General features: G+C 36.6%; 1 protein-coding gene across 1 annotated transcript in view; it reads left to right on the forward strand.

Moving 5' to 3' along the window:
- PTPRQ (protein tyrosine phosphatase receptor type Q) overlaps positions 1-26,958 on the forward strand; it is a 205,334-nt gene that overhangs the window by 130,970 nt on the left and 47,406 nt on the right. Inside the window, exons 44-46 of the mRNA XM_034764828.1 lie at positions 2,888-3,157; positions 17,112-17,444; positions 24,561-24,682. Of these exons, the coding sequence (XP_034620719.1) occupies positions 2,888-3,157; positions 17,112-17,444; positions 24,561-24,682 (725 nt within the window). The remainder of the gene's footprint in view (positions 1-2,887; positions 3,158-17,111; positions 17,445-24,560; positions 24,683-26,958) is intronic.

Below are 26,958 nucleotides of genomic sequence, written 5' to 3' on the forward strand. Positions count from 1 at the left end.
AACATGCTCTGTCATAAAACCTATTTCTCTGAGAGACAAAGTATGCATCGAACATAGCAAGAACCCTTTCATAGTCATATTTGTGATTGTTTTCAGTAAATTCAAAGGATGTAAGGATATGTTCTGCTTGCTTACCAGAGCATAAATTAAAGAAGATACCTGTATATCTCCAGTTTCTTTGTGGAGTTTGTTTGCAGTTTGAAATCTTGCAAAATACTGTTTCTAGTTTGACCATTGTGAAGATTTGTCAAAGCTGAAGTTCTCTGGAGCAGTGAAGAGTTGCATATGTATGAAATCCTGCAGTCTTTGTTGCTTTGTTCCTTCTGTCTGCAACCTTTGTTGCTTTGTTCCTTCTGTTACAACTTCTGTTGCTGTTTTCCTTCTGTTTCTGTTCTTAGTTTATTCCTGACTCCATGTCATGTATTTCTGTATCAGATATGGACTGGCTAGAGAGCTTGCTTACACACACCAGATATGTTCACTATAAGATCATTTAATGCTCTGCCAGGTATGGCTGAGGTTGGTTTAAATAAGGTATCTTACACACAGTGCCAACTAGTGGTTGTACAGTATCATACAGTTTAGCATCTGTTACAGTCTATATTTTTAGCAGCTGCATGTCCCACCATCCTTACAGTAGGATTTTGTCTTGTCCAGCAGCTACAGAGGCAGTCATCAAAGCTGTCTCTTTTGGTCAGTGACCTCATAGCCTCTCCCACATCCCTCCTTTCAGAAGACTGCCTCCACTAGATGACACATTGCCCTTAGAGTGGGACCAAGTAATTTTAAAATTCTTTCTTCATATTTTCTGCTGGGCTCATGGGGCCCCTCCCCTTTTCAGCCATTTTTGGCCACTGAATCTAAGGGCTGGTCTACAGTTGAAAGTTACTGTAGAATAAGTTAGGGTGTGAATTTAAAGTGGACTAACTTTTCCTGAATGACTCTATGGGTACATCTACACTACAGCGGGGAGTCGATTTAAGATACGCAAATTCAGCTACGTGAATAGCGTAGCTGAATTCGACGTATTACAGCCGACTTACCCCGTTGTGAGGACGGCGGCAAAATCGACTTCTGCCGCTTTTTGTCGGCGGCGCTTACTACCACCTCCGCTGGTGGAGTTAGAGCGCCGATTCGGGGATCGATTGTCGTGTCCCGACGGAACGCGATAAATCGATCCCCGAGAGGTCGATTTCTACCCGCCGATTCAGGCGGGTAGTATAGACCAGGCCTATGTGTAGGCACTCGTATTCTGAAATAAGAGTGCCATATTCCAAATGAGCCTATTCCATTTAAACTAATTTGGAATAAAGCACACACAATCTGGAATAACCTACATTTTATTTCCACTCTTTTTGGAGCACCTCTGCCCCACTGCAGCTCTCCCATGCTTCAGCAAAAAAGTTTTTTTTTAAATCTCCCCCAGTTCTATGTTCTCAATTGAGTAGCCTGACCTTTTATCAGCTCTTGCCATCTAGTTTAATTTTTCTGTGACTCTCCTCTCAGCAGATCCCTCACAGCCACACATCTGCTCCTATGAGACCAGTCCTCGTGTCTCAGTTTTCCCCATCTGCTCCATGCTGCAGTTTGGCTTTTATGGACTTGGCCACATCAAGTTCCTGCTTCTTCTAGCATGTTCCTGTGTCATGGAGGTGTTCGATATCAGGATTGCAGACAAGCAATATAAAAAGATACTGCAGTCCATAAGTGCTACCTTGTGTATAGAGTCCCACTAAGTCTTTGAAACACAGGGACCGGTCAGTGCATTCCCCTTATCCTTGCCTGGATGCTACTATAAACTACCCTGGGGTCTGAGATGGCATAAAACTAGCCACAGAATTGAGAAGCCACAAACATCTCTTTTGCATCTCCCTCACCCAGGTGCACTCAGCACTAACTGGGTAAAGGATTCAGCCTTATGCCTTTATTAAAAATACAAAGTGATCTCCTTTCTTCTGTAGATGCTACTTTTGAAAGGAGTACTCTTCAAACTCTGGAGAGAAATATATGTATTTTTAAAGAGATCCATTTTCCTCTGTACCTGTAGTAATTAGTATGTTTCCCTCTATTTCTGGGACATTGATGCTAGTCAATTCCCTACTGTATGGATTACTGGACATCGCTTCACTAGAGAGAGAAAAAAACAACACCTTTTCCTGTCGATTCTTTTCTCTTAGTTAGTACATCCCACAATCTGACTTTCCCTCAGAAAATTTAATCAGCTGTTCCATACCTTGGAGCCAGTTGTTTGTTTTCATGTTAAATATATAATACTGGTTTTACCTATGAAATTTGATGAGCTGCCCAGAAAGCTTTACAAGAATTCATCTTGTGGGGAAAGCAAATGGGTGGGACCAATAAAGTGACAGCTTTGAAGACTCCTCCAAAACTCCTGGGCAGGACACAACACTACTGTAGGGATTACCAGCCAAAGGGTACAGTAAATGAGAGAAGGAAAGCTAAAAGGTAAGTAAAATTTTCTTTTGTAGTGTATCTGTTTCACATTACTGTATATGTTCCACTGTGCTGCTGATTAGAAACAATGGGGGAAATGTGGGTGTAGATGGGAGAGAGAAGGGAAAATGGAAGTTGGAGCATATTGTTAGTTTTAGGAAATATAATGTACTATCACTCTTTTCATTTCAAGCACTGCTTCAGTAATGTTAATAATTACTGGAAATAAAGCTTCTATAAAATATAGTCAGGGACATCTCTTCATTTAAAACACTTCTAGCCCAGTGTTCTCATTACAGTATTAATTTATCTGGCATTGGAATGCATGACCCTTATTATAAACATTATGCCTACATCTCTGATTATACTATAATGTGATTACCCTTTTGATTGTTTGGAACTGTTAACCTTTGGGGCATATGTATCTTTTAAGCTCCAGATGTTGTCCAGAATGTTCAGTGTACTGCAACAAGTTGGCAGTCGATTCTAGTACACTGGGACCCACCTTCTAAGTCAAATGGAGTGATTACACATTACATCATAATATTTGAAAGGAATTCTACAAACATTTCTGCTTATGATAAGGTGCATACTTTCAGAGATCTGCTATCAAATATTTCTTACCAATTTAAAATAAAAGCTGCAACATCTGCTGGTGAAGGGAAAGAACAGATATGCAATGCCAGCACATTTCCAGAAAAAGGTAACAATTTTTGGATTTAAAATTTTACTTTAATTTAAATGACAATTGAATATTTAGATCAGTGATGATATTCTTACATTTACTACAGCATCCCAATCCTTTCCCTAGTCAAGTATAATCACAGTTTAAATCTAATATCAGATAATGAGAAATGGGGCCTGCTCCCCAACCCCTGTGTTGAAATGTCCTTGATTGTAATCCCAAGGGACAGAGGTTATCATGGAATAGCCAATGGAGAAAGTCAGTGGGACTTGGAAGTACAAATAAAGAGTTATGTTCTTGCCATGTTAAGTTCGAGTTCTTATTTTGTTCATACTGTATCACCGAGTCCTAGTATGCATTGGCTCATAGCTAGATTGAGTATGTTTTCATCTTTTTGCTGGTGGTCTCACCTATTGAATATTATTACTAGGAAGGTTTTGTATGAGATAGTGGTATTTCTGCCAGTGACATCCTTTGTTTTAATGTTAAATAGCCAATACTGCGAATTCACTCATTAGAAGTGCTACCATTCAGAGGTTGTTAATCAATAAAATCATTTAACTTCCTCCAGTGTTTGTCATCTTAAGCTACCGTTGAAATGAACTTTTTAACAGGGGAAAAGACGGCAACCATATAGACAGTTTAGGGAAATTAATTCCTGTGCCTTTTTAATAAAGAGGTTATCTTCACACTTTCTTTTTACTAGTATATATTTAATAATGGGGCTACTTTTTCAGTGGCACTACTTGCATGAACGGGAGCTTTAATTTGCATCTCCAGCCTTGAAAGGCCTGGATACATCCAGAAACATATAAGCTCATTCCCAGTTGGAATATGTTTTTCTCTCTCATCTCTAAAATAATAAGAACTCATTAAAACACATAATATTACTTATTAGTTTCTCTCTGGTAATTGGAAGTAACTATCTAATTGTCTTTCATAAATAATGATGAGTCAGATAAGTTTGGTGTTAATGTCATATCAGAAATTCTTGCTTACAGTACTAGTGGGGGTATATTTGAAAGTCTATTATAGTGTAACATTTTTCATAAAGTTGAGGTCAATGGGGCTATTCACATGCATGTGAGGGATACAGGGTTGGTACCCAGTTTGAATCAGAATAAGTTCTGCCTGAATATTAAAGAAGTGAAGTGTAGTTTGTCCAGCTCTGATAGTTCAAAAAAGCTTCTAGTAAGTGACGTGGTGAGGCCTCATCTGGAGTACTGTGTCCAGTTTTGGGCCCCACACTACAAGAAGGATGTGGAAAAATTGGAAAGAGTCCAGCAGAGGGCAACAAAAATGATTAGGGGGCTGGAGCACATGACTTATGAGGAGAGGCTGAGGGAACTGGGATTGTTTAGTCTGCAGAAGAGAAGAATGAGGGGGGATTTGATAGCTGCTTTCAACTACCTGAAAGGGGGTTCCAAATAGAATGGATCTAGACTGTTCTCAATGGTACCTGATGACAGAACAAGGAGTAATGGTCTCAAGTTGCAGTTGGGGAGGTTTAGGTTGAATATTAGGAAAAACTTTTTCACTAGGAGGGTGGTGAAGCACTGGAATGGGTTAATTAGGGAGGTGGTGGAATCTCCTTCCTTAGAGGTTTTTAAGGTCAGGCTTGACAAAGTCCTGGCTGGGATGATTTAGTTGGGAACTGGTCCTGCTTTGAGCAGGGGGTTGGACTAGATGACCTCCTGAGGTCCCTTCCAACCCTGATATTCTATGATTCTATGACTTTCTAATTCTTAGGCAGACACAAAGCAAATACAAAAATCGGTGGAGAGATATATTAAAGTCTGATTTGCCAGAAGTTTAACAAATTCCTCTTTATTCTGTGATCTATATTATATGGACCTGGGAGCTATGCCTATTTTTACTTAATTTTCCATATAAGAAATATAAAATCTTGGGTTACTTTTTGTTTCTTTGCGATAAAATTATCTAGGGAGAATTCGTAAAATGTGATGCCTTTAATGACACTTGAATGTTGAAAGGGCAGATAATTGGAGTTATAGCTGAAAGAATATGGGCTAAGCAGCATTAATGAAGATTCATTCAGATTCTGATTTGGCTTTTCAGTTCAACCATGCTTGTGTATCTTTTCATGTGTTATTTGTGAACATTCTCATGCCTTTTATTTTGTTCTCATGAATGTATGGGGGCATCTCTGTACTGCATAGGACTACTGTATTCACATGAAAACAAACATATTTGTATCTGAGGAAGAATATCTGCTATTTGTTATTTACTTCTGAGTAATTGTTACTAGTTTTCATGTAAATATTTCAGTTATCCAATCAAATAATAGACAACACTTCCACATGACTTAGTTGTGAATGATGCCGTGAATGATGAATAGTAAATATTTGAAGTGAACAGTCCATAAACCACCAAAAAACTGAAAATTGTATGTTCAAACTATTTAACAGATCTTTATGAACAATTAAAATATTGGATACATTGGGATTACTATATAAATTATTGCTAAACAGAATAAAGAGCTGTTAGCTAACTGATCTACAGTGAATAAGGTTACCTAATTCACTTGGAAAATATAGATTTAGAGAATTTATAGTTTCAGTCCAACTCCTGCTGAAGTCAGTAGAAATATTCCCATTGACTTCAATTGGATGATAACCTTTAAGAGGTGCTCCCCCATCAAAACAGTGGGAATTTATTTTAAAAGGATGTATGATTAGGGTGACCAGATGTCCCATTTTTAAAGGGACAGTCCCATTTTTGGGGACTTTTTCTTATATGGGTGCCTATTACCCTCCGCCTCCTGTCCCGTTTTTTCACAGTTGCTATCTGGTAACCCTATGTATGATAGGATATTGGAATATAGTCCATTATTTTATTCTTTGACTGATATAATTTGAGATATTTTTCTCATTTATTTGGGCATAATGTTTTCTCTGGATCTTTTGTATTATTGGAAAAAATCAATTAATTTATAGATTTCAATGTGGCACCATGTAATGTTATGTGTGGGTTAGGTATTTATTTAATTGGAATGACAGGGCATGACTGAAAACTCATTTAGCTTTGCAACCCCCATTTTAGTGCATTTTTCAAATTTTTATTCTTGGGGGGGAAAAGTTTATTTTATTAGTTATATTTACAACAGTGCCTGTCCAACATTTTAGGTGCAGAACATTAATGCATTCAAAAACTCAGTAGATCAAATTGAGAATAAAAGGAACTTCCAGTCCATCACAGTAAACTTAAACTTCTCTCCCTCCATCCTTTGCCATTCAACCCTACTCAGACCCTCAAAAAACTTCCACCTGGAAAAATCTCAGGAAATAGCATCTTGTATTATTTTCTTGAAAGTCTTCTAATCTGGACCAAGGGTGAAGTGATCACCAACCTCTTCATGCCCTGATTCAGCAAAGCACTTAAGCACATTCTTAATTTTACACATGTGCTCAAGTCCTCATGCAGTCAATAAGACTTAAACACATGCTTAAAGTGAGGCATGATCTTAAATGCTGTGTTGAGTTCTGATAGATATAAGCCTATGCTTAACTGCTTAAGGCCTACACTAGCTATAATTTTACCGGGAGACATTGCTTTTTTAAACCCAAATTTGATTTATTTTGGAATACCGTGTGCATTATTAATGAGAGATTTACCTGAGTAAAGGCTGCAGGACTAGGCCCTAAAACTACAAAATATGGATTATTGCTCTAAAAGAACTGTAGTTTAGACGTGTATTGTTTAACATTTGGTTTAAATTTTAGCACTTAGTCATATTTACAACAAATTGGTTATTAGTAGGACAATATCTTCTTAACTGTGTGTTCACATGAATTGTTTTCTGATGAGTGGCTACTAGGAATCGAAGATTCATGGTAGGGAATGGAAACAGTTTTATAGCTGTTGTCAGCTTCTTATTTATGGTGGTCTAAGATTAGTTACAGAATACATAGCCAGCACTGAGTCACTGACAATGCATTTATTTTTGACATAAAGTGAAATCAAATTTAGTTCAGTGTCTCATTGCATAGTGTCTAACCTTTACATTCCTTGCAAAGACTATTTGATTTTTTTTTACGTAAACTTGTTCATATCTGGGTATTACTAAACATGGATCATGAAGATTAAATTTATGAGGAGATTAGTGTTTGGTGTCTAATCTAGCTTTGCTGTCATGGTAAACCACTTGTACCAGGGTAGAGTATGTTATGACCCACAAAAAAATCTATGAACTTTGTGGTAGTTACATTACTTTGTGTTTAAATATTTTATATAGGATATGAAAGATAATATAGCAAGATTTTAGGACTGAATAACTATCCTTAGATTATATCCAAGGAAAGATGCATATTATAATGGGATTTCATTAGGGTTGGGTGAATTTTCAGAGGACAAAAACTGCCTTAAACTGGTAAGAAAATGTTCTCAAAAGATTCTCTCTATTTTAAACCTGTCCAGGTTTACCAAACTCTAGAGTCTAGGACAAATGTAATAGTCATTTTCAAATAAAAATTAAGCATATTAAAGTACCATTTTTAATTCCAAAATGTTGAACAATTAAAAATAGAAATACCTATTATGTTTCATTTGTAAATTTTCTATTTTACTCAATCCATGCTCACTGTTTCTTCTGCCCTGAAACTTTTAGTTACACACTCACACTAAATTAAACATACCATTTTCAGCATGAAGAAAAGATATCAAGTTAGTTTGCCAGGCTCTATTTTCAGTGTTATGGTGCACGGTGTAATTTTCTTTACTGTCTCCTAGTATTATTTAATATTTATATTGTGATAGCACCTAGGGTCCTCAACCAGCTCAGGATCCCATTGTGCTAGGTGCTGTTCATACATATATAGTAAACGACAGCCCCTGCCCCTGAGAGATCCTATACTTTCTTCTTCATAGATTCATAGATTCAAAGGCCAAAAGGGACCATTGTGATCATCTAATCTGATGTCCTATATAACACAGGCAGTAGAACTTCCCCAAAATAGTTTCTACAGAATATCTTTAAGAAAAACATGATTTAAAAAATCAGTGTTGGAGAATCCACCATGGACTCTGGGTAAGTTAATTATTGTCACCATTAAAAATTTATGCCTTATTTCCATTCTGAATTTATCTAGCTTTAACTTTCAGCCATTGGATCATGTTAAATCTTTATCTGCTAGATTGAAGAGCCCATTATTAAATATTTGTTTCCCATGTAGGTACTTACAGACTTAACCTTAACCATTCCTTAACCTCCTTTTTGTTAAGCTAAATGGATTGAAATCCTTGAGTCTATCACTATAAGGCATGTTTTCTAATTCTTTAATCATTCTCTTGGCTCTTCTCTCAACCTTCTCCAATTTATCAACATCCTTCTTGAAGTGTGGATACCAGAACTGGACACAGTATTCCAGCAGTGGTCATACCAATGCCAAATGCAGAGGTAAAATAGCCTCTCTGCTCCTACTTGAGATTCCCATTTTTATGCATCCCAGGTTCACATTATCCCTTTTGGCCACATCGTTGCACTGGGAGGTCATATTCAGCTGATTATCCATCACAACCCCAAGCTTTTTCACAGTCACTGCTTCCCAGGATAGAGTCACCCATCCTGTAAGTATGGCTTATGTTCTTTGTTCCTAGATTATACATTTACATTTAGTGATATTAAAACACATATTGTTTGCATGAGCCCATTTTACTAAGCAATCTAGGTTGCACTGTATCAGTGACCTGTCATCTTCATGATTTACCATTCTCCCAGTTTTTGTGTCATCTGCAAACTTTATCAGTGATGAGTTTGTTTTATTTCAGATCATTAATCAAAATAGATAAGGCCAGGAATTGATCCCTGCAAGACCCAACTAGAAATATATCATTCAATGATGATATCCTGTTTACAATTACATTTTGAGACCTATCAGTTAGCCAGAGTTTAATCCATTTTATGTGTGCCATGTTAATTTGATGTCTTTCTATTTTTTTAATCAAAATGTCATGCGGTACTAAGTCAAATGCTTTACAGAATCTTAGTATATTACATCAACACTAATAAATTTGTTAGTCTCTAAGGTGCCACAAGTACTCCTGTTCTTCTTTTTACATCAACACTATTACCTTTATCAAACTTGTAATCTCATAAAAAATCAAGTTAGTTTAACAGGATCTTGTTTCCATAAGCCCATGGTGATTGGTATTAATTATATTACTCTAATTTAATTCTTTATTAATCAGGTCCCATATAAGGTGCTCCATTATCTTGACTGGGATCAATGTCAGACTGACAGGCCTATATTTACACAGGTCATCCCATTTACCCTTTTAAAATATTTGCACATCATTAATTTACTTCCAGTCTCCTAGACCTTCCCCAGTATTCTAAGATGTACTGAAAGTCAACATTAATGGTCCAATGAGCTTCTCAGCCAGCTCCTTTAAAACACTTTTGGATGTAAATTATCTGGATCTACTGATTAAAAATGTCTAGCTTTAGGAGCTGCTGTTTAGCACCATCCTGAGATACTAGTGGAATGAAAAAAGTATGTCAGCCTGGTGTAGAGCACCCACATGTGAGATGAAGGGGCTTCTGTGTCCCTTGCTTCTACTTTAAACAAGATCAGGGTTTGTCCTGTAATGAAAAAAAGACTTACTCACTGCTGCCAATCTGGTAGCTTCCGTGATTTACTTAAAATATAACTCATTCAAATAATTGCAGAATGAGATCATGACACAATGATTCCTGAAGAGCTCCTTCTGTTACAAAAGTTCATTTGGTTCCCATACTTACATGTGCTCAGTACATTATTATTATTATGTATTAATTTGTAGATTCACCCATTATCAGGTATGTCTAACTACAAGATAAAGTTAATGAGTTCTAAGTTGCTTGTTCACCGGACCTAACAAACATAGTGAACTCTTTGCTGCTACAGCTTTAGATTTTCTCTTTATTATGGAAGGTCAAAATAAATTTCATTGATTCTTTTCCTTTAAGTAGATAAATCAAAACCGGCAGGGAATTTTAAATACCAATTACTCTTTAGGGAATTCTACTGTTTCTACTTACTAGGGAATTCCAGAGCACAAGTCAAATAAAGAAGCTTTATCTTTAAAAAAAAATAGCATACACACACACAACCCTCAATGCTGGATTAACTGGGTGAAAAATGGTGACAAAATATGTGCAGAGCTAAATTAGAAAAAGTTTGCAAGTCACATGCATTACTTGTTTAAAAGTAAGTGTCCAACGTATGCGGCTTACTATAATGGCCCAACCCTTTGAAATGATGAGCATTCTCAATACCCATTGAAATAAATGAGTGTTGAGGGCAATCAGCATTTTTACAGGACTAAATCCACTGTGTGTGTTTCACAGTTCAGGAATCCATTTCCTCCTCTGTAGGTAATTCTCAAACCTTTCATACTGTATTCTTGAGTGAGCATATTAAATGAAGGGTACGATCCTTCTCCTATGATATATTCCAATTGACTTCAGTGGAAATATTATTAGGCCTGTAGGCCTAAATTTTCAAGTGCTCAGAACCCACAGTTGGGGACAGATTTTCCTAAGAGTTCAGCTCTCACTTAGGCAGCTAAACAAGGACTAGATTTTCAAAAGAGCTTAGCAGCAAATGTGTTGAGGTCTTTTCAAAATCTGACCCTAGCCTAGGGGTGGGGCAGGGGGTAGTGTGAACTCTTAAAAATCTGTCCATAATATCAGATCAGTGACAAAATCATGGGAAAAATAAAAGCTAACATTTTTTACATTTTTATGTCAGCAAATTAGCATCCAGTCCAAAAAAAGAAAGATATCACTGTTTAGGGCCAGATTGTGATGCCTTACTCAAGCTGAATGGTACCTTATACCATGAGTAATCCCAATGATGTCAGTAGAACTACCTGTAGAGTAAAGCGCGCTACTCAATATAAGCAGGAGCATCACAGTTTGGCCCTTAAGAATTCTCCATGAAATATAATTTTATCAATACAAAGTCCTCCAAATATTTATTTTCTTAATTTCCTTTTTTGTTATATTCCAGTATTTATCTGTTCCAGGTTCTTCACTTCACTTCTTTTGATGCTCTTAATACTGCAGCAGATTTATAGGCTGCCATTATTCTTTTAATGCAAACTCCCTGCTAAAGGCAGCTGTTCTGAAGGCAGATTTCTTTTCATTAATTTAGTTAGGAACTAGACATACCACATTGCTTTTTTCTTTTTCTTTCCCCGTCCTGCGCAGCTGCAGCCATTGCTTTTCAGCAGCCTCTACAGTCAGACCCATCTTCTTTCCTTTCTCGAGCAGATTGGATTTTTTTTTTTGTCCTTTACTGCTCTTGTGACAGCTTCTCTATTATGATGAATAGAATTTTTGCTGCAGAACTCACCTGTCTGTCTCTTCATTTTGGCCTGGCTTTATATGCCAATTCCATCAGCCCAGTTCCTTTGCCTGCCTCGCTCTGTGGATGTTTGATTCACATTCGGGTGCTTGTTGCATCTGGAATTTGCTTCCACTTAGGTTCTTAAATAAAAGCTTAACCTGAAAGCAGTCCACAGGCTTTGGGGCTCCTGATTAGCATCACAGCCAGGTGAGAGTAGGGAGTTTAAGGGACTTGGTGCTTGGCTTTGAAGTTTGGCCACCTTTAAACACTGCTGGATGAACTTAGAAATTCCTCATCCCTGCACCAATGCAGATACTGAGTTCACTAGTACTTCACAGTCAGTGATCTCCTCTGGCATAGTTGTTGGAAGTAGGGATGGTGGGGGTGCTGCCACACCCCTGGCTTAAATTGGTTTCCCTTATATACAGGGTTTACAGTTTGGTTCAATGGCTATCAGCACCCCCAGTAAAAAATTGTCCCAGCACCCCTGTCTTCTGTTTCATGGTTATGAATTCAAAAGCTAAATAGAATGAAAACAAACCCTTCATATTTTAGACTGCTCCATATTCTTTATTGTGTTATAATGAAAAAAATATAATCAGGAAATAATATTTTTATTAGGTAAATACTTAAATAGATAGATCACATTATAATGAGGCTTGTGATGTATTGGGGGATTTAAACATGAGATTAGTATCAAAGGTCTAACCAGCTAGTCAGAACACAACTCTGGACAGATAATGTCCCAGTGTATACCATAACTAACATCCTTTTCTTGCTTTTTATTTATATAGTGGCTTTCTGGAGGCCAGTGAAGGTTAATACAATTACATTTAGATGTGTATTAAAACAGAAACATGTCTATGGGAGTATATATGCAGACCTTTGTTACATATCCGATGAAAACTTCAGATCATAAAGGATCATTCCTGAATAATGCAATTTGTTATCTGAAATAATTTTACTGTGAACATTGATCACTTCATAGTTGAATCATGTTTAGAAAATTTAAACAAGCTGTATGATTACTCTAGGAGGCATGGAATAGTTTGTTCAAATTAGTACCATCTGTGGATAGAAAAAGTTTGGGGAATTTTAGTCATTCTTGAAGAATGAAAATCTGATTCTCCATGCTAAAGTAACTATAATCCTGTTTGTATCTGTAACCCAATAGTGTAGTTGTCTTGAAGTTGTCTAGTTGAATGTGCAGTTCATCAAAGCAGAAGGTACTCTACCATGGAGTGTCACTGCTGATCACTAGTAATTGCCCTCCGAGTACCTGCATTCTCTTTTTGATGTGCTCAGGTCTCAGCATCTTTGCATTTATTCTAAGCGAAAATGACATTTATATGTGATTTGCCCATTTAAATGTATTTGATGAGATTAAAATGAATTAAACTTTTTAACTAACATTTAAATCCCTTTTTAATAAACTGTTTAGGCATTGTGGCAGAAAATTGATTTTCTGTGTTTTCTGCTGTCTTACACTTTATTTTGCAGGGCAGAAACTAGACACATTTTCTACTGAAACAGGCCCTTAATAAATTGGAAATGAGATGAAATAAAAATGAAAGATACTGTATTACAGTATAAAATATCTATCTACTCCAGTGTATATCTAAGGTGCCTATCATCCTGGGTATCTGAAAGGATTTATTCCATCAAAGAGACGATTTTGATCTAGTTTTATTAGGTCAAGGGTATTATCGTCCTGGAAATATATTTAAATTGTAGTTCACTCAAACCATGAAGTGTCTTTTTCATTATTACTGCTACATTATTGGACTTAATTATGCTTTTATGGCTTCACCCTGCACCCTTCAGGGGGTGCAGCATGTTCTCCCCTGCAAGGCCAGTCAGATCTGCTGGCTGGAATATAGGGGGGTTGGGCAAGGTATTAGCTTCCTCTTTGCCTCTCCCCTCCTGGTTAGAAATGTAGGGACTGAAATTGTTGCCTGCTGCCACATGGAAGGAAGAGGAGGAGAATCCTTGCACCATTTCCCCCACCGCTTTGTGCACCCAATCTGCCCCATTATTATTAAACCTGTTTCTGTACCTTAATTTCTTCTGTCTCCTTTGTCCCAGGCAGATCTTTTTATATATCTTTCCTCCATCAGGACTTTTAATTTTTGAGATATTGTATGGGAAAGTGACTCTTTAGGCTTTGGCTGGCTGCTTTAATAAAATCTCATAGTTAACAGGGCTCCTCCCAGTCAGAGAACCCCAGAATACATTGATCCGAACTCCCCAGGAAGTCTTGGAACTCATACAATTTGATTGGCAGCACTCAATCCATCAGAGATTGCTAGTCCTGCTGAGATTAAAGGCCCTGATTTAAATGGAGGTTTATTCCATGGAGTGCTTGCAGGATCAGACTCTAATATGGTTTTCAGTAAATATAAGAGGTCACTTGTAGATAGAGAAGATGACACTGAACCAAGATGTTTCTGTCCCAGTGCTGTCAACTCTCATGATTCTATAGTAAATATTGCAATATTTAGAGTTTTTCTATACACACACACTGTTTTGGGGGCCTGATCCTGATTTTTGAATATTTGGAGTTAGCAATTTTGCAATCCTGAAAAGTTTTATTTGGGTTCAGTTTCAAAGTGAGACCTAGCGACAGTTATTTTATTCAAGCTAATTTACCCATCCCCCAGAATCCATTCCTAATTTTATCATTTCAGTAATTGAACAAACCAGACCAATATTCTTTGCCGTGTTTTGAATATATACTAATAACTTATCTTCAAATATAGGACACTCATTTAAAAAAAAACATTTTTAGGAAGCAATTAGTATTTTTATTGCAATCATTGAGCCCATCTCAGCCCTCATTTCAACACTAATAAAGAAAAGGTCAGAATAAGACCCCTACTGTATGATATATAATATGCAGTGTGCAGTATTCCCATGAATGTCCTACATTGGTTATCTTCTGCTGTGTTTTTTTCATAATGGGGAAACTGTAACCCATATAGGTAGTTCTCTGTCTGATTTGTTTTTAATGTACTATAAACTGCTTTGCTTCTCACTAAGTAACAGAGAGAAGAATATGAACTTTAATTTTGATGCTATGGAGTATTATAATGATTCCAGCCTTTGTTTCTTTCAGAAGATTCTTTGCTTCAAAGAAGGCTCTTACCTCTCTCACATTACTAAAGTAGGTTGAAATTTTGCCCCCATTGAAGTCTGTGGAAAAACTCCCATTGACTTCAATGGGTCCAGGATTTTGACTATAGTAATTAATGGTACAGCACTAAATTATGCAGATTAAAAGATTAAATAAGAAAATTACCATGGCCAGAAAATGATTTTTGTTTAAATGCTTGTTGGGCTTGAATGACTGCACCGCACTTTAAGCAGGGAGTTCTTGTCTGGCTGGCCGGCCAAATTAAGAAAATAGCCCTTTATGGTGGGGGGTGGAAGGAGATGAAGACTACAACAATGGGTCAGCATGATCACTGACTCATCCCCTGGGAATGCAGGATTCAAAAGGGGCAGCTCTGCTCCTGAAGCTTCCCTTTTACATGGAGCAGGCTGAGGCTGGACCCACCCTCTCTGCTCTTTTGGTGGTAAAATACCAGGTTTGGTCAATACCTGCTGTGGGCATTACCCTAGCTGCCCCTTTTTTTAGGGGGTCTGGGAAGGAATTTTCCCCCTACCATCATATTGGCTTGGGTGCAGATGGGGTTTTTTTTGCCTTCCCCACAGCGGGTGCAGGAAGGGCTTTGTTCATGCATGACATGAAGGGCGGTAGACTGTATGTCACAACTCATTATTTAAGTGTAAGGCAGTTGTCCAATGCAGGTACTCCATAGGAAAGGTATACAGTGACCAGATAAATGGCTTGGAAAAGGACTTAAAAAGAGGTGTTCATTAAAGGAACAAATGGGGGCAGTTGGGGACTCCTATGATTGGTATGGCAGGGAGCCAACCCCCATTCTTATAGCTCACCTTAACCCTCTTACGAAGGGAGGTGGATGGTAAGATCCCAGCAATGGATTTACTGGAGGGACCTGGATGGAAAAAGAGGGGGAGCTAGTAAAAGACCCCCGGGTAATTACAGAATAAACATAGGGTTATCTGCACTGTATATTTTTATCTGCTGGGTAGCCCCAGACATCTAATAATAAAGTTGCAGCCCGATTAAACCCATGTCAAATGTCTCCTGTCCTTTTGGTATAGCCAGACAATTGCTATTTGCACTTTGCTTGTATTCGTTCGTTTGTTTTCTTGAGCTGCCACTCCTCTCCCATTCTGTCAAGATTTCATTCTTACAAGTCAGTCATTCCAAAGTATTCATATTTATGGGGGAGACAAAGGTTTGTAACATTAGGATGTCATATTGTTAAAAGATGAACTGTTAGAGATGAAATCAAAGGTTCAGATATTCCCAGAGGTCTTCTAAAGCCATTGGGAACATTTTTTCCCCAGAATGAATATCCTGGGATTTTTTGTTCCTTATTTAAGTATCCATGCTGCTTAGTTATCAGTATTAGGATAGATAATGGATTTTTGTTTTACCAATAATTTTTTTCCCTCAAAGATTTCAAAACACATTAGACAGGTGTACGGAAGGATTTTTGAAGAGGTTTCTCTTGGCAGTTTCTGCTACTGGAGAATGGTAATATTATCTTACAGAGAATCTTTGAGATAATATTAGCTTGGTGTGTGACTATATGATCCTGTACAAAACTATATGTCACATATCCAGTCTGAGAGATCTGACAAGTACACCGTTGGCTTAATATAGATGTGGCATGCTGTTGTGTACATGCGCATTTATATACCTACATGGGTGTTCACATATATGTGTATATAGATAAAAGGAAACACACAAAGTTGGGAGCTTCTTTTTTACATTGCATTTTCTTGTTACTGAATTCTTGTTTTTAATTGCTGTTATTTCTTGTTTACTGAACAGCACTGAATGTTGGAAAACTGAGCTACTGTATGTGTGTGTGTGTGTATTCATATATATATACACTGTATGTGTTTATATACTGAAAGTTAAACACAATGTTTATGAAGCCTTGAAATTTTGCCCGAGGATTGCATGCATTACCAAGACCATGGGAGAGGCAAGTCAAGATTTCAAAGTGAGAGGAGAGGAATCCCAGTTAGCAACAGCAGTAAAAGATGCTGAGGTTAGGGCAAAAATAACTTTGCATAATATTCCCTCCCCAAGACGAGGCATGGTCCTGAGTATAGCAACAGCAATGTTACCTCTCCTCCTAGCTGCCCTTGCATGCCACAATTAGAAGTATTTTTCTTTAACTCAAAAGCTATACTAAATATGTGTGCCATATGTAAGTATATATAGGGCCTGGTTTTCCTCTCACTTTCACTGGTGTGTGTGACTGCATTTATATTGGTGGAATTACTCCTTATTTACAACAATGTAAGTCAGGGGAGAATCAGGCTGATAATGTGTAGTATATTTAGCAAGAGACTGAACAGACTCTGAATTGATGATATGAAATTGTATCCTCTATAATTAGACATGCTTATTAAAAATATTTAGTTTTAACTGCCTTCAATGTATCCATAGTTAAAAACAACTTGTCATTCATGTTAAGATACTGTATGTTAAATTAAAAATGTGTTTTAATTTCTAGTCCCCAGTGCTCCCAGGGATGTTGCTTTTTCCAACGTTCAATCAACAAGTGTGACTTTGATATGGAGAACCCCAGATACTATCCTTGGCTACTTTCAAAACTACAAGATTACTACACAGCTACGGTCCATCCACTGCAGTGACTGGGAAAACAATGAATGTATTGAATATGAGAAGGATCAATATTCGTATGAAACTGGTGTTGATGACTATATAGAGGAGATAGTACATGAACTAAAAAAATTCAGATGGTATAGGTTTAAAGTTGCCGCTAGTACAAATGCTGGCTATGGCAACACTTCACCTTGGATTTCTACACAAACTTTGCCTGGCTGTAAGTAAGGATGACTGTCATACCTCGTATTTCTATACTGAAATTGAGTCCAGCTAGATATGCAAACATTGTAGTCAGAGGTTATGATGTTTCTTCATAAAGCTATAGCAATGGTGAAGCAAAGAAGAATTTGTTGTAACTTTGCAGCTTTAATATATTTCCCCTACTATTTTAAAATAATATTTATTCATAGTTAAAGTAATTCAGAATGAAAGAGCCTGTTCGATGCTAGATGCTATCTTACTATTTACAAAATGGCCATTTAATTTCTCAGCCAGAGTCTTCTCCTGAAATACACAAGTCAGATTTCTGACTTTGGCAGTTTCCATTTCCATTTCTAGGTAAGTGGTGTGGGGTCAACTAAAACACACATGCTTTCAAACCATCACTCGTTTAAAACTTTACTTGTTTCACTAGTCTAATGTGTTTCACCAGACTAATGGCACTTTCTCTATTAGGGGAGCATAAAGAACAGCTAGATTTCTTGTCAATATCATATGCTTTAAATTTAATGTAAGAGCTCTTAAGTGCTGCTTGAGATTTCACAGGAAAACTGTAGAGGAGATGAGAAATGAACAGAAGTCTCCTACATCTCAGACAAGCACCCGAACTACCATCCTTCCTCTACTTTGCATTCATAAAGTTAAGCATATGTATACTTATACAAAGTTAAACAAGTTTGCAAGATCAGAGCCTAAGTGTGCACTGTATATTATATATGCAAGTGTTTACACACACACACAGGGCAAAGCAATGACAGTAGCATATTATATTTATAATATTTCAGCTGTTGGCTTCTGTTTCCCATACCTTCTCCTGTTTCCACAGAAACCAGATCAGCAAAAATAGAGAACCATAATTTGCATTGATTTTTAAGTAGAACTCACCATTGATTTTAATGGGAAATTCTGCCTATAAATTGATGGCATGATATAGCCCAAGATAAAGGGGTTAAAGCTTTTTAAAAAAATAAACCTAGAACCTACGTTTCTGCAGAAACTGGATAGGAAAAGCTGCTGGTAGCTAACAACTCTGAAAAAGATTTCTCACTTATAGATCTCAGCTGCTGTCTGCCTGCTGAGAAATGCAAGTTCCAGTTTCCTAAAACAGCTGCTGAGTTAGGACTCTTTTAGTTTCAAATTGAGGGGTGGGGAAGAGGATTTAAAATAAAGCACTAGAGAAAGTATCTTTTAGATTTCCTCAATAGCAGCGTGCAATGATTTAAGAAAGGGTTAACTTGCTAAACAGTTCCAGGTAGTGTGGTTATCATGGAAGTTATAGATGGAAGAAAAGACCTGTTGGACTGTTCAGTCAATTTGCATGTCAATACAAATACTGTCCCCAGCAGTAGATTCTCCTTCTATTATCTAGTCTAGTTTTAAAGGTGCTAAGCAATGGGGTTTCCAACACTTTTCTGCGGGTCTGTTCCATACCCAAATACATCTAACAAATGAGACATATTTCTTAATATGTAGCCTACATTTTTCTTTTTAAAAGTTATGTCAGCTTTCCACACATAGAATATTTGCCTTTCATAATTTTAAATGTATAAATCTATATGGATGATACCTGGAGTAAATAGTAAAATTTAATATTTTTCCAGATCATGAGATACAGTAATGAATTCAACAACATGAGATTTAATTGTACAAGTTTTTGGAAACTATTGGCAGTTATTTCACACTTACAACCCAATTAAACAAGTAGAATATTCACTGAGAGCTGTCAACATTCTGAACTGGTGCTGAACAAATGTAGTTACCTGTGGAATTTTCAGATAGGCTTTTGCAACCTGTGCAGCAAGCTACTATCAGAAAACCTGATTATGAAGCGTAAGTTTTAAAAAAAGTATACAAAATAGAAATAGAGGACCAAATGCTGATGTCACTTACTCCCATTCAGCTGTAATAATGGACAGTGGGTGTTGTGTAACTAACTTGGCACACTAGTTAGCCTACAAATAGAATGGGGTATAAACAGAATATTCTGTGTAGGGATAATGAATGTCTTTTTATTTTATCTGAACAGATGACCTGACATGATTCTTTTTCGCCTCTAAACTATGTTGCCATGCCTTATACATAGAATAAAAGCTATAGCCATTTATAAACTATTGTCTGGAAAAATTGGATACTTGTGCTTTCAAAAGAACAACGTAGTCAGTGTAGCACATTCAAATAATTAATATTCTCATTTAAACCAAAAAGTGCGACAGTGTAATAAAACACACAACTGCTGTTGGACTACATCCTGGGCCCAGTAGCTTCCTTGGCACTAGAGCCAATAGAAAAACAAAGGGAGAAAAATCCACCAAAATCAATCAATCAGTCAAAATTTGGAAATTCTATAGCTGGTTAAATCCAGCAACAAACCTACCTGAAAATTTTCAGAAATTTGTTAAATTTCCACTAGCCCTTCTCAGTACAAAGCTGTGAGGTGGTTGGCCAGTGCTCTGCATCTATAGAAGCCACATACTGATGGGGGAGAAGAACCTCCTCTGAGATGGTCAAGCCACATTTAGGTAACTGCCCTACCCCACTCCAAGGACAGGGTCTGTGGCCCCATCCAGCCTGACTGCCATATAGGACTATGATTACATGGGCAATGAAGTTACTGAGCAAAAGCAGTGTCTTTCTGCCATTCAAGCAAGGGTTGGAGTTTTCCCTGGCTTAATGGTAATGATCTGAGGAGAAAATGAACAGGCCATGTCAAAGACAGTTATCCAGCTGGACGCTGAGACATATCCCATCAGACCTAAGATCCCTCCTTGGCAATCATGGATCTGTGGAAGAGACCCGACTCCTGCTACCTCAATCAACTTTTACAGTTCTTGCCAGCTGAGCATTTTTTGTACTTAAAAAATGTTTGAGGAACCTTTCCCCAGTTCCACTTTCTCTCCTTTGCCAGGGTTACTGCAGTCCTAGGTATATAATAATGCTAATAGTAGTCCCCAGGTACCAGCAGCAAGAGATGGGTTCAGGGTGCACCATAAGACTACACAGGGAAACTCTGCACAGAACAGGTGTGAATCTCCTCTCCTTTCCCTATTGGACTGAATCAAGCATCCTCTGGGTGATTCTGCTGATGCACAGCCAGGTTAAACAGCTTTTTGGGGCGTAAAGGCTTCTCACTGCTATGTAAAATAGCTGAAGATTTTGCACATAGAAATCAATTAGAGTTGCATTGGCTCATCTGAGGGCAGAATTTAACCCAGTTTTTCTGGTTTTCAAGCAATAGCTCTGCTAAGTGCGTCCTTCAGGAATGTAACGTAATCTTGGTTGTGAAATAACACTCAAAGGATCTTTCTTTGGGCATAATTTGATTTGCAGTAATTTTCATTTCTCTCAGGCTCAGACAAAAAAAAGGTAGCCATTATTCTCAGACCCAAGCACTGTTTACAATATTTACACACACGCTCTGGACCTAATAGTTCTCGAAGTTTATAGAGATGCAATATTGATAAAGGAATTTACATAAAATGCATTCTAAATTCTTAATTTAATTTCCTTATATCTATCCATTGTTATAGTAAAATGTGGATCTTGTGAACATATGTCCTAGTGCAGCAGTATCTAATAGACAAATGTTTAATAATCTGAATATACTGTGGGTAATTAAATGGAGGATCTCACTACTATTACCATCATTACAGTACCTTTTACTCCAAAGTTAAAATGTATCTAAATCTATTTGCCTTTAAAACTGCAGGAATTCCTATTTAATTTCTTGGATCTGTGTACATATTTGTAGCCATAATCACAGTAATGTAGTATATTGGAGTACATCATAGTGCATTACTCAGGATTAATCCAGCTCTCACATCCAGATCAACTATTCAGCCTTCTGTTTTGTAGATTATCCTCATAGGAATGGTCTCACTGTCTCATAAAATAGTTTGATGGCACTGTTATTGCTTAGCTGATGGATTGCGCAAAGAGCCAGCTCTGTTTTGCAAGATGAAATATTTTCAACATGATCTAAGTTTGTACAAACACCAGTACATTAGATCAGTGTTGTAGCACAATAAGGGGAAGAGAAGGGAACATTTTCCATAGCAAGAGAAACTTAGTTATCTTGCACCTGCACTCATTCTGATCTTCACTTTTGCATTCATAACAAGCAAAATATTACATTTTATAGTCCATATCATCTTTTCTCCGATAAAATAATTTTGGAGAGCCAAAGTTAGGTGGGAAATGGATGGTACTGAGGCCACAGAATTAATTCTGCATTATGGTGTAGTTAGGGAACTTGGGAATTGGTATTTTTTGCAAGCTGAAGGGCCTCATTGTGCATGGATGTCCTGAGATGTGGTGCAGTTCTTGGGGCATCCCTGAAAGGCTGGGGCATATGTGTAGAGGGCCAGAACCTATGAAGTACCCCCCCAAACCCTACATCTGTTATGGCAGGATGGTTCATTCTGTTCTACCTGTACCTGACCCAACGTATTTGAAATGTTTGCAATGGGAGTTTGTGTAACTTAATACTGACAGGGTTCAGCATTGTATTACACAGGGAAATCACCATGAGTTTCCAGGTAGATGAGACTACGGAAATTGGGTCAAAGGGAGGGGAGTGATACTGCCATGCTTGTATACCCCCTCTTCCGACAACTTTTGTCTTGAAGGAGCAGGGGATTCTTTGTCTCGTTCATTCTCTTTATGGGGAAAGGATTGGGCCCTATATCTATCTAATGCCTAAATATCCAAATATTTGGGGGGAAATCTAGATCAATTTAAAATGATATAACTGAACATGAGACTTTTTTTTTTTCTTAAAAAAATAATAATGAAAAAGGCAGTCCTTATCCAAACTGGCAAGCATGAACTTCCATGAGAAGGTTAGGGTATTCAGTCTTGTTTTTGAGGATTATGCTAAATGATGGGCTATCCAGACTTACCTTCTAGCAAACACACTTAACTGCTGCCACAGCATCAGGACACAGATGGATGGGAAAGATGACCCTGACCTCCATAAGACCCGCATTCCTGTGCCAGGATAGAAGCATGATAATCAGGAAATGATGGTTGTTAGTTACAGAAAATGCATTATTGTGAAAACCAGGAGAAAACTGCTTATGAGAGGAAGTGATTGGATTATAGGAGAATGAGAGAATAAGACTAGGTCATTTCTACTGAGTAAATTGCTGTGATTTATAAGAGAAAGGGTATAGTGATATCTTACCCATTACTGACTAGACTCATTTCACAAAAAATCCTAAATCAGAATGTGACAGTTACCGCTGAGACAACCAGTTTTTTTTAATGTTTATTATAAAACACCAAGTGTTTTAGAACCGCACATTTCCAGCGTCCAGTCTCCTTTTTCGTTTTACAGATTATCCGTAGCTATTCTTAATTTTTTATTACCGTTAAGCAAGTGTCAATTGATCATTTTCTGATTACAGTGAAAATTAAATGGGTAATGGTGTTTAGATGCATTTTATGTAAATACCTTAAATACATAAAAAGTTTCCTGATAGAAATCTAAACATTTAACAAATTGAAAATTTTGTCATCAAATAGGAGATACTGCATCTCTAAATTATGCTGGATAATGTGGTAAATTACTTTTGGACTTTAAGTGAAAATATATGGATTACATATAAATTGTGCTAAAAGTGAATTTTATTACCTATAATCCTTCCTTTATCTAACTAGTAAATCTAAATTGCTTCCTTGACTAATTTTAAAAGATAAAATATGCCCCATTTTTTGCTAGTACTGTAAATAATGGAAAATCATCTTCATAAGTTCACAGTTCTAGGGTTCTGTTAACTGAACATTTATATGGCATTTTACAGTTCTTTCAGAGACGTCACTGTGCACCAAAATAGATAAAGGCATAATCCTCTTTTAGTAATGCAGCAATAGATAGTGCAAGCATTTTTTGCACCAAAGGAAACTTTGAGGAAAAACTATGGAGTGAACTAACATAAAAATGAGTTATAGCTCAGTTAAAAATATACATCTTTAGTAGATATATCTGAGCTACTGCAGATGAGTACATTGGCTTTAAATTCTCTCTCTCTTGTCCTCACTCTTCTCTGACTACATAGTCTAAACCTCCCACTCCACTCAAGTGATCAAACAATCCACAGCCTCCCACTAACAAACAACCATCCAAACTTTCTTATTTCCTAGCAGTAATCCACTGGATAGTAGGTAGTGATCTAATGATTCATGAAGGAGAAAAATGTATTAAAAGCAATTTTATGCAGAAATCAAAGATAGAGAGTGCTTCTTTACTATTTTATTGTTTATTGAGATTTGTATAGATTGCAGTTTTGCTGTTCTTTTTGTAGCAGGCACAAAATGGTGCCGTGTAGCCAAGTTCTCAAATTATATGCAATCTAGGTGTCTCTTGCACTCATAAATCATATTTTCCCCATTCTTACCATATTCACTGTTTAAAAGTCAATATGCACAGTACCAAGAACTTCTGTGTTATAGGAAGAGTACCGAATTTTCCTCTACTTTAGAATAATAGGTAACAAGGTTAACTCATACCACCGCATGATGTGGAAACTACTGAAAAATATTCATTTTTTAATAGTGACAATCAGGAAGTCCTACAGCTCCTTTCCCCTCTTTACTTTTCTGTATTTCATAATATGTTGAGAAAAAAAGAATGATAAAAATAAACTGGAAACCAAACATTCCTTTTATAAAACAGTACTCTATACAAAGTTAAGAATTTTCCAGTCCTGTTGACATGCATATAAACTTGTGATAGTATTTTTTGTTGTTCTTTATTCTGATGCATCAAACATAGTCCATCTCCCATGTGGAAATTGTATGTGCCATGTAAAAGCAGTCATATTAATTAATAGAGACTATGGTGTAGATTTACAAAACTGTTTAGGAGATTTAGACACATCTTCCATTAAGGATATGGAATTTTAATAAAAGATGTCTAAATCCCATAGAAAGCTTTATAAATCAGAAACAAAAATGTTTGTAATTCTTTAAACAGCTTGGCAAATATAATAATACAGTTACAAACGTTTCATTTTCAAATAGTAAGTGAATCTTATTTTATGGTGACTCAAGATACTGTGTTATTTGTTGTGAACTAATTCAGCTTTGATTCACATTTGTATCATTTTTTCCATAGCTCCAGATGGTCCTCCAGAAAATGTAACTGTAGTAGTTACATCTCCTCACAGTATTAACATCAGTTGGAGTGAACCTGACATTATTACTGGACCAACATTCTACCTCATAGACATTACCTCAGTAAGGCAGTTCTCATTTTTACTTGTTGGTTGATAATGATACAGATGTTTGATGGTATCTGGAATAACACGAATATAGACGTTTTATAGAAATTGCAAGACACATAAACAGGATAGGAATGAAAGCCAGAATGTCCAAAACATACATTTTCATTTGCACGGAGGAATCTAGGACATAGGAAATAAAAATGTAGTTTGAGAAAATGGTGATTTTCTTGTTTAAGAATGAGCAAATTTTTTTATATTGAAAATATTGATAGTGTGTTAATGTGAAACTTTAGGGAAACTAGCTTTGTTAAAAGGTCAGACGATTCTTTAAGTCTTAGACAAAATAATAAGGTGTTATATTGCTTATAAACCTAACAAATTAAAGCTGAGATTCCTGGGTAATCAATGTCTGGGGTTTTAAGAAAAACATCAAATATTGCAAAAGTCACAATAAAATAGAAATGGCAACATGGGGCTCACATGCTTCTACCCTTTCTGTTTTTTCTGAGTTCACTGCTGTTGTCTAACTGGCCCAAGGCACTATGCAGGTGGTAGACCATGTATCACAGCAGCAGTGCAACGTGATGGCAGGACTTACAATAACAAGGGAAGTGTTAAAAGGAAAACAACTCTTCCTTCCTTCAGCAAAATCTTGAGCAGGTCATTAGAAGAGACTAGAGAAGAGCTGGCGCACAGTTCTTCACAATTCTGATTTCAACAAAAGAAAAGACATTTTACTTGTGAAACCCTCCTGTCACTTATGACACACTGTCATAAAATTGCACCAAAGTGATTTCTTTCACCTTTTTTCAGAAGCACCAAACCCCCAAATTCAAACATTTTGTTTGTGTGAAACATTCCACCAAGTTCTGTTCACACAATTTTCCCTTCTGCCTTTGTAATATGTGGTTGCTAAATTATGAGTGGGATGCAGTCATGTCCTAGACCATGATATATCGATCTGATACTTATACCTATAATTTATAATAAGGTACCCAATAAGCTATAATGAATGACTGGATTTCTCAAACGTGTTGGTAAATATTCAGCAGGAATTTAAAATGCTGTCTTGAATATTCAGTCAGTAACCAAACATGATTTTAAGGAAACGTTCACATTCAGAATATGTTTCAAGTTTATAGATTTAATTTTAGAGATTACTTGTAATCAAGTACTGTCTAATCAATGATCAATAGCTACAGGTGTCATCTCCATAATGAACAGCATTATACAGATGGGTCCACTGTTACTTAAAGTCCAATAAAACTGTCATAGACTGTCTGCAGTGAAAATACTGGTATAAATTTTGGTGGCCCTCTGGGAAAATTGTGTATTTGGATTCCAAATTCCACAAACATTCTGTATTTTACAACATTACATACATTTTAGTATTTTAGTTCTCAGATCAGGCTCCTTAAGGATTTGTAAAATATTTTCACAGGACATAATAAATTCAGATCCCTTCTCTGTCACATCATAATTTTTAAAAGGTAATACTTTCCATCCATTTATTGAAAGTCAAAGTTTCTTTTTAAATTGCCAATTTTTTTGGCTTTACTAAACAGTAAATGAGAAAATCATTCTGCTACCTTATCCCAAAATAAATCATACCATACTTTTTCTCATTCTTTGTTTTCATTGAAAGTATTTGTGGAATAAAGGACTACCCAAAATCAGTAAAGGAGACAAAATTGGACCATAAGGCTTTTGGGGAGAGTAAAAATAAAGAAAAGTTTAATGATCCTGTATTAAAACAATTGTATTTACAGCTCTCTTGTAAATATTTAAATGCCATATAACTGATAGTGAAATATGAAAAAGTACCTCATCTCTTGATGGTCATCCCAGGAAATGAATGTCTGTTTAGTGCATCAGAAACTTTAGTTAAGGTTAACCCTCAGTGGGGATAGAGGCACATCTTTCAAAGAAAAAGTGTGCTTGAATGATCCTAATGTTTTAGCAGCTGCATTTAATACAAATTTCACTCAGTGGGAAAACTACTGTACAGCTACCTAATTTTCCTTCAAATTACACATCGAAGGAACAATAATGAAAACATCATTTAAAATGTTATAATAGAGGGAATAGACCATAAGGAGGGGGCTTAATAAAATGTTGTTTGATTATCTACTAGAAGAGCTTCCTTTTCCACTTATCTACTTTTTCATATGATGTTTAATTAAAATTTCACAGCTAAATAAAATTAAATAGATTTGTGCATTTATGTACCAGTGCCAGTTTTGGGAAACAAACTATGTATTGATCCTTAGGGAACGATCCAGCAAATAC

Source organism: Trachemys scripta, chromosome 1 (genome assembly GCF_013100865.1).
Source record: "Trachemys scripta elegans isolate TJP31775 chromosome 1, CAS_Tse_1.0, whole genome shotgun sequence".
NCBI classification, from domain to species: Eukaryota; Metazoa; Chordata; order Testudines; family Emydidae; genus Trachemys; species Trachemys scripta.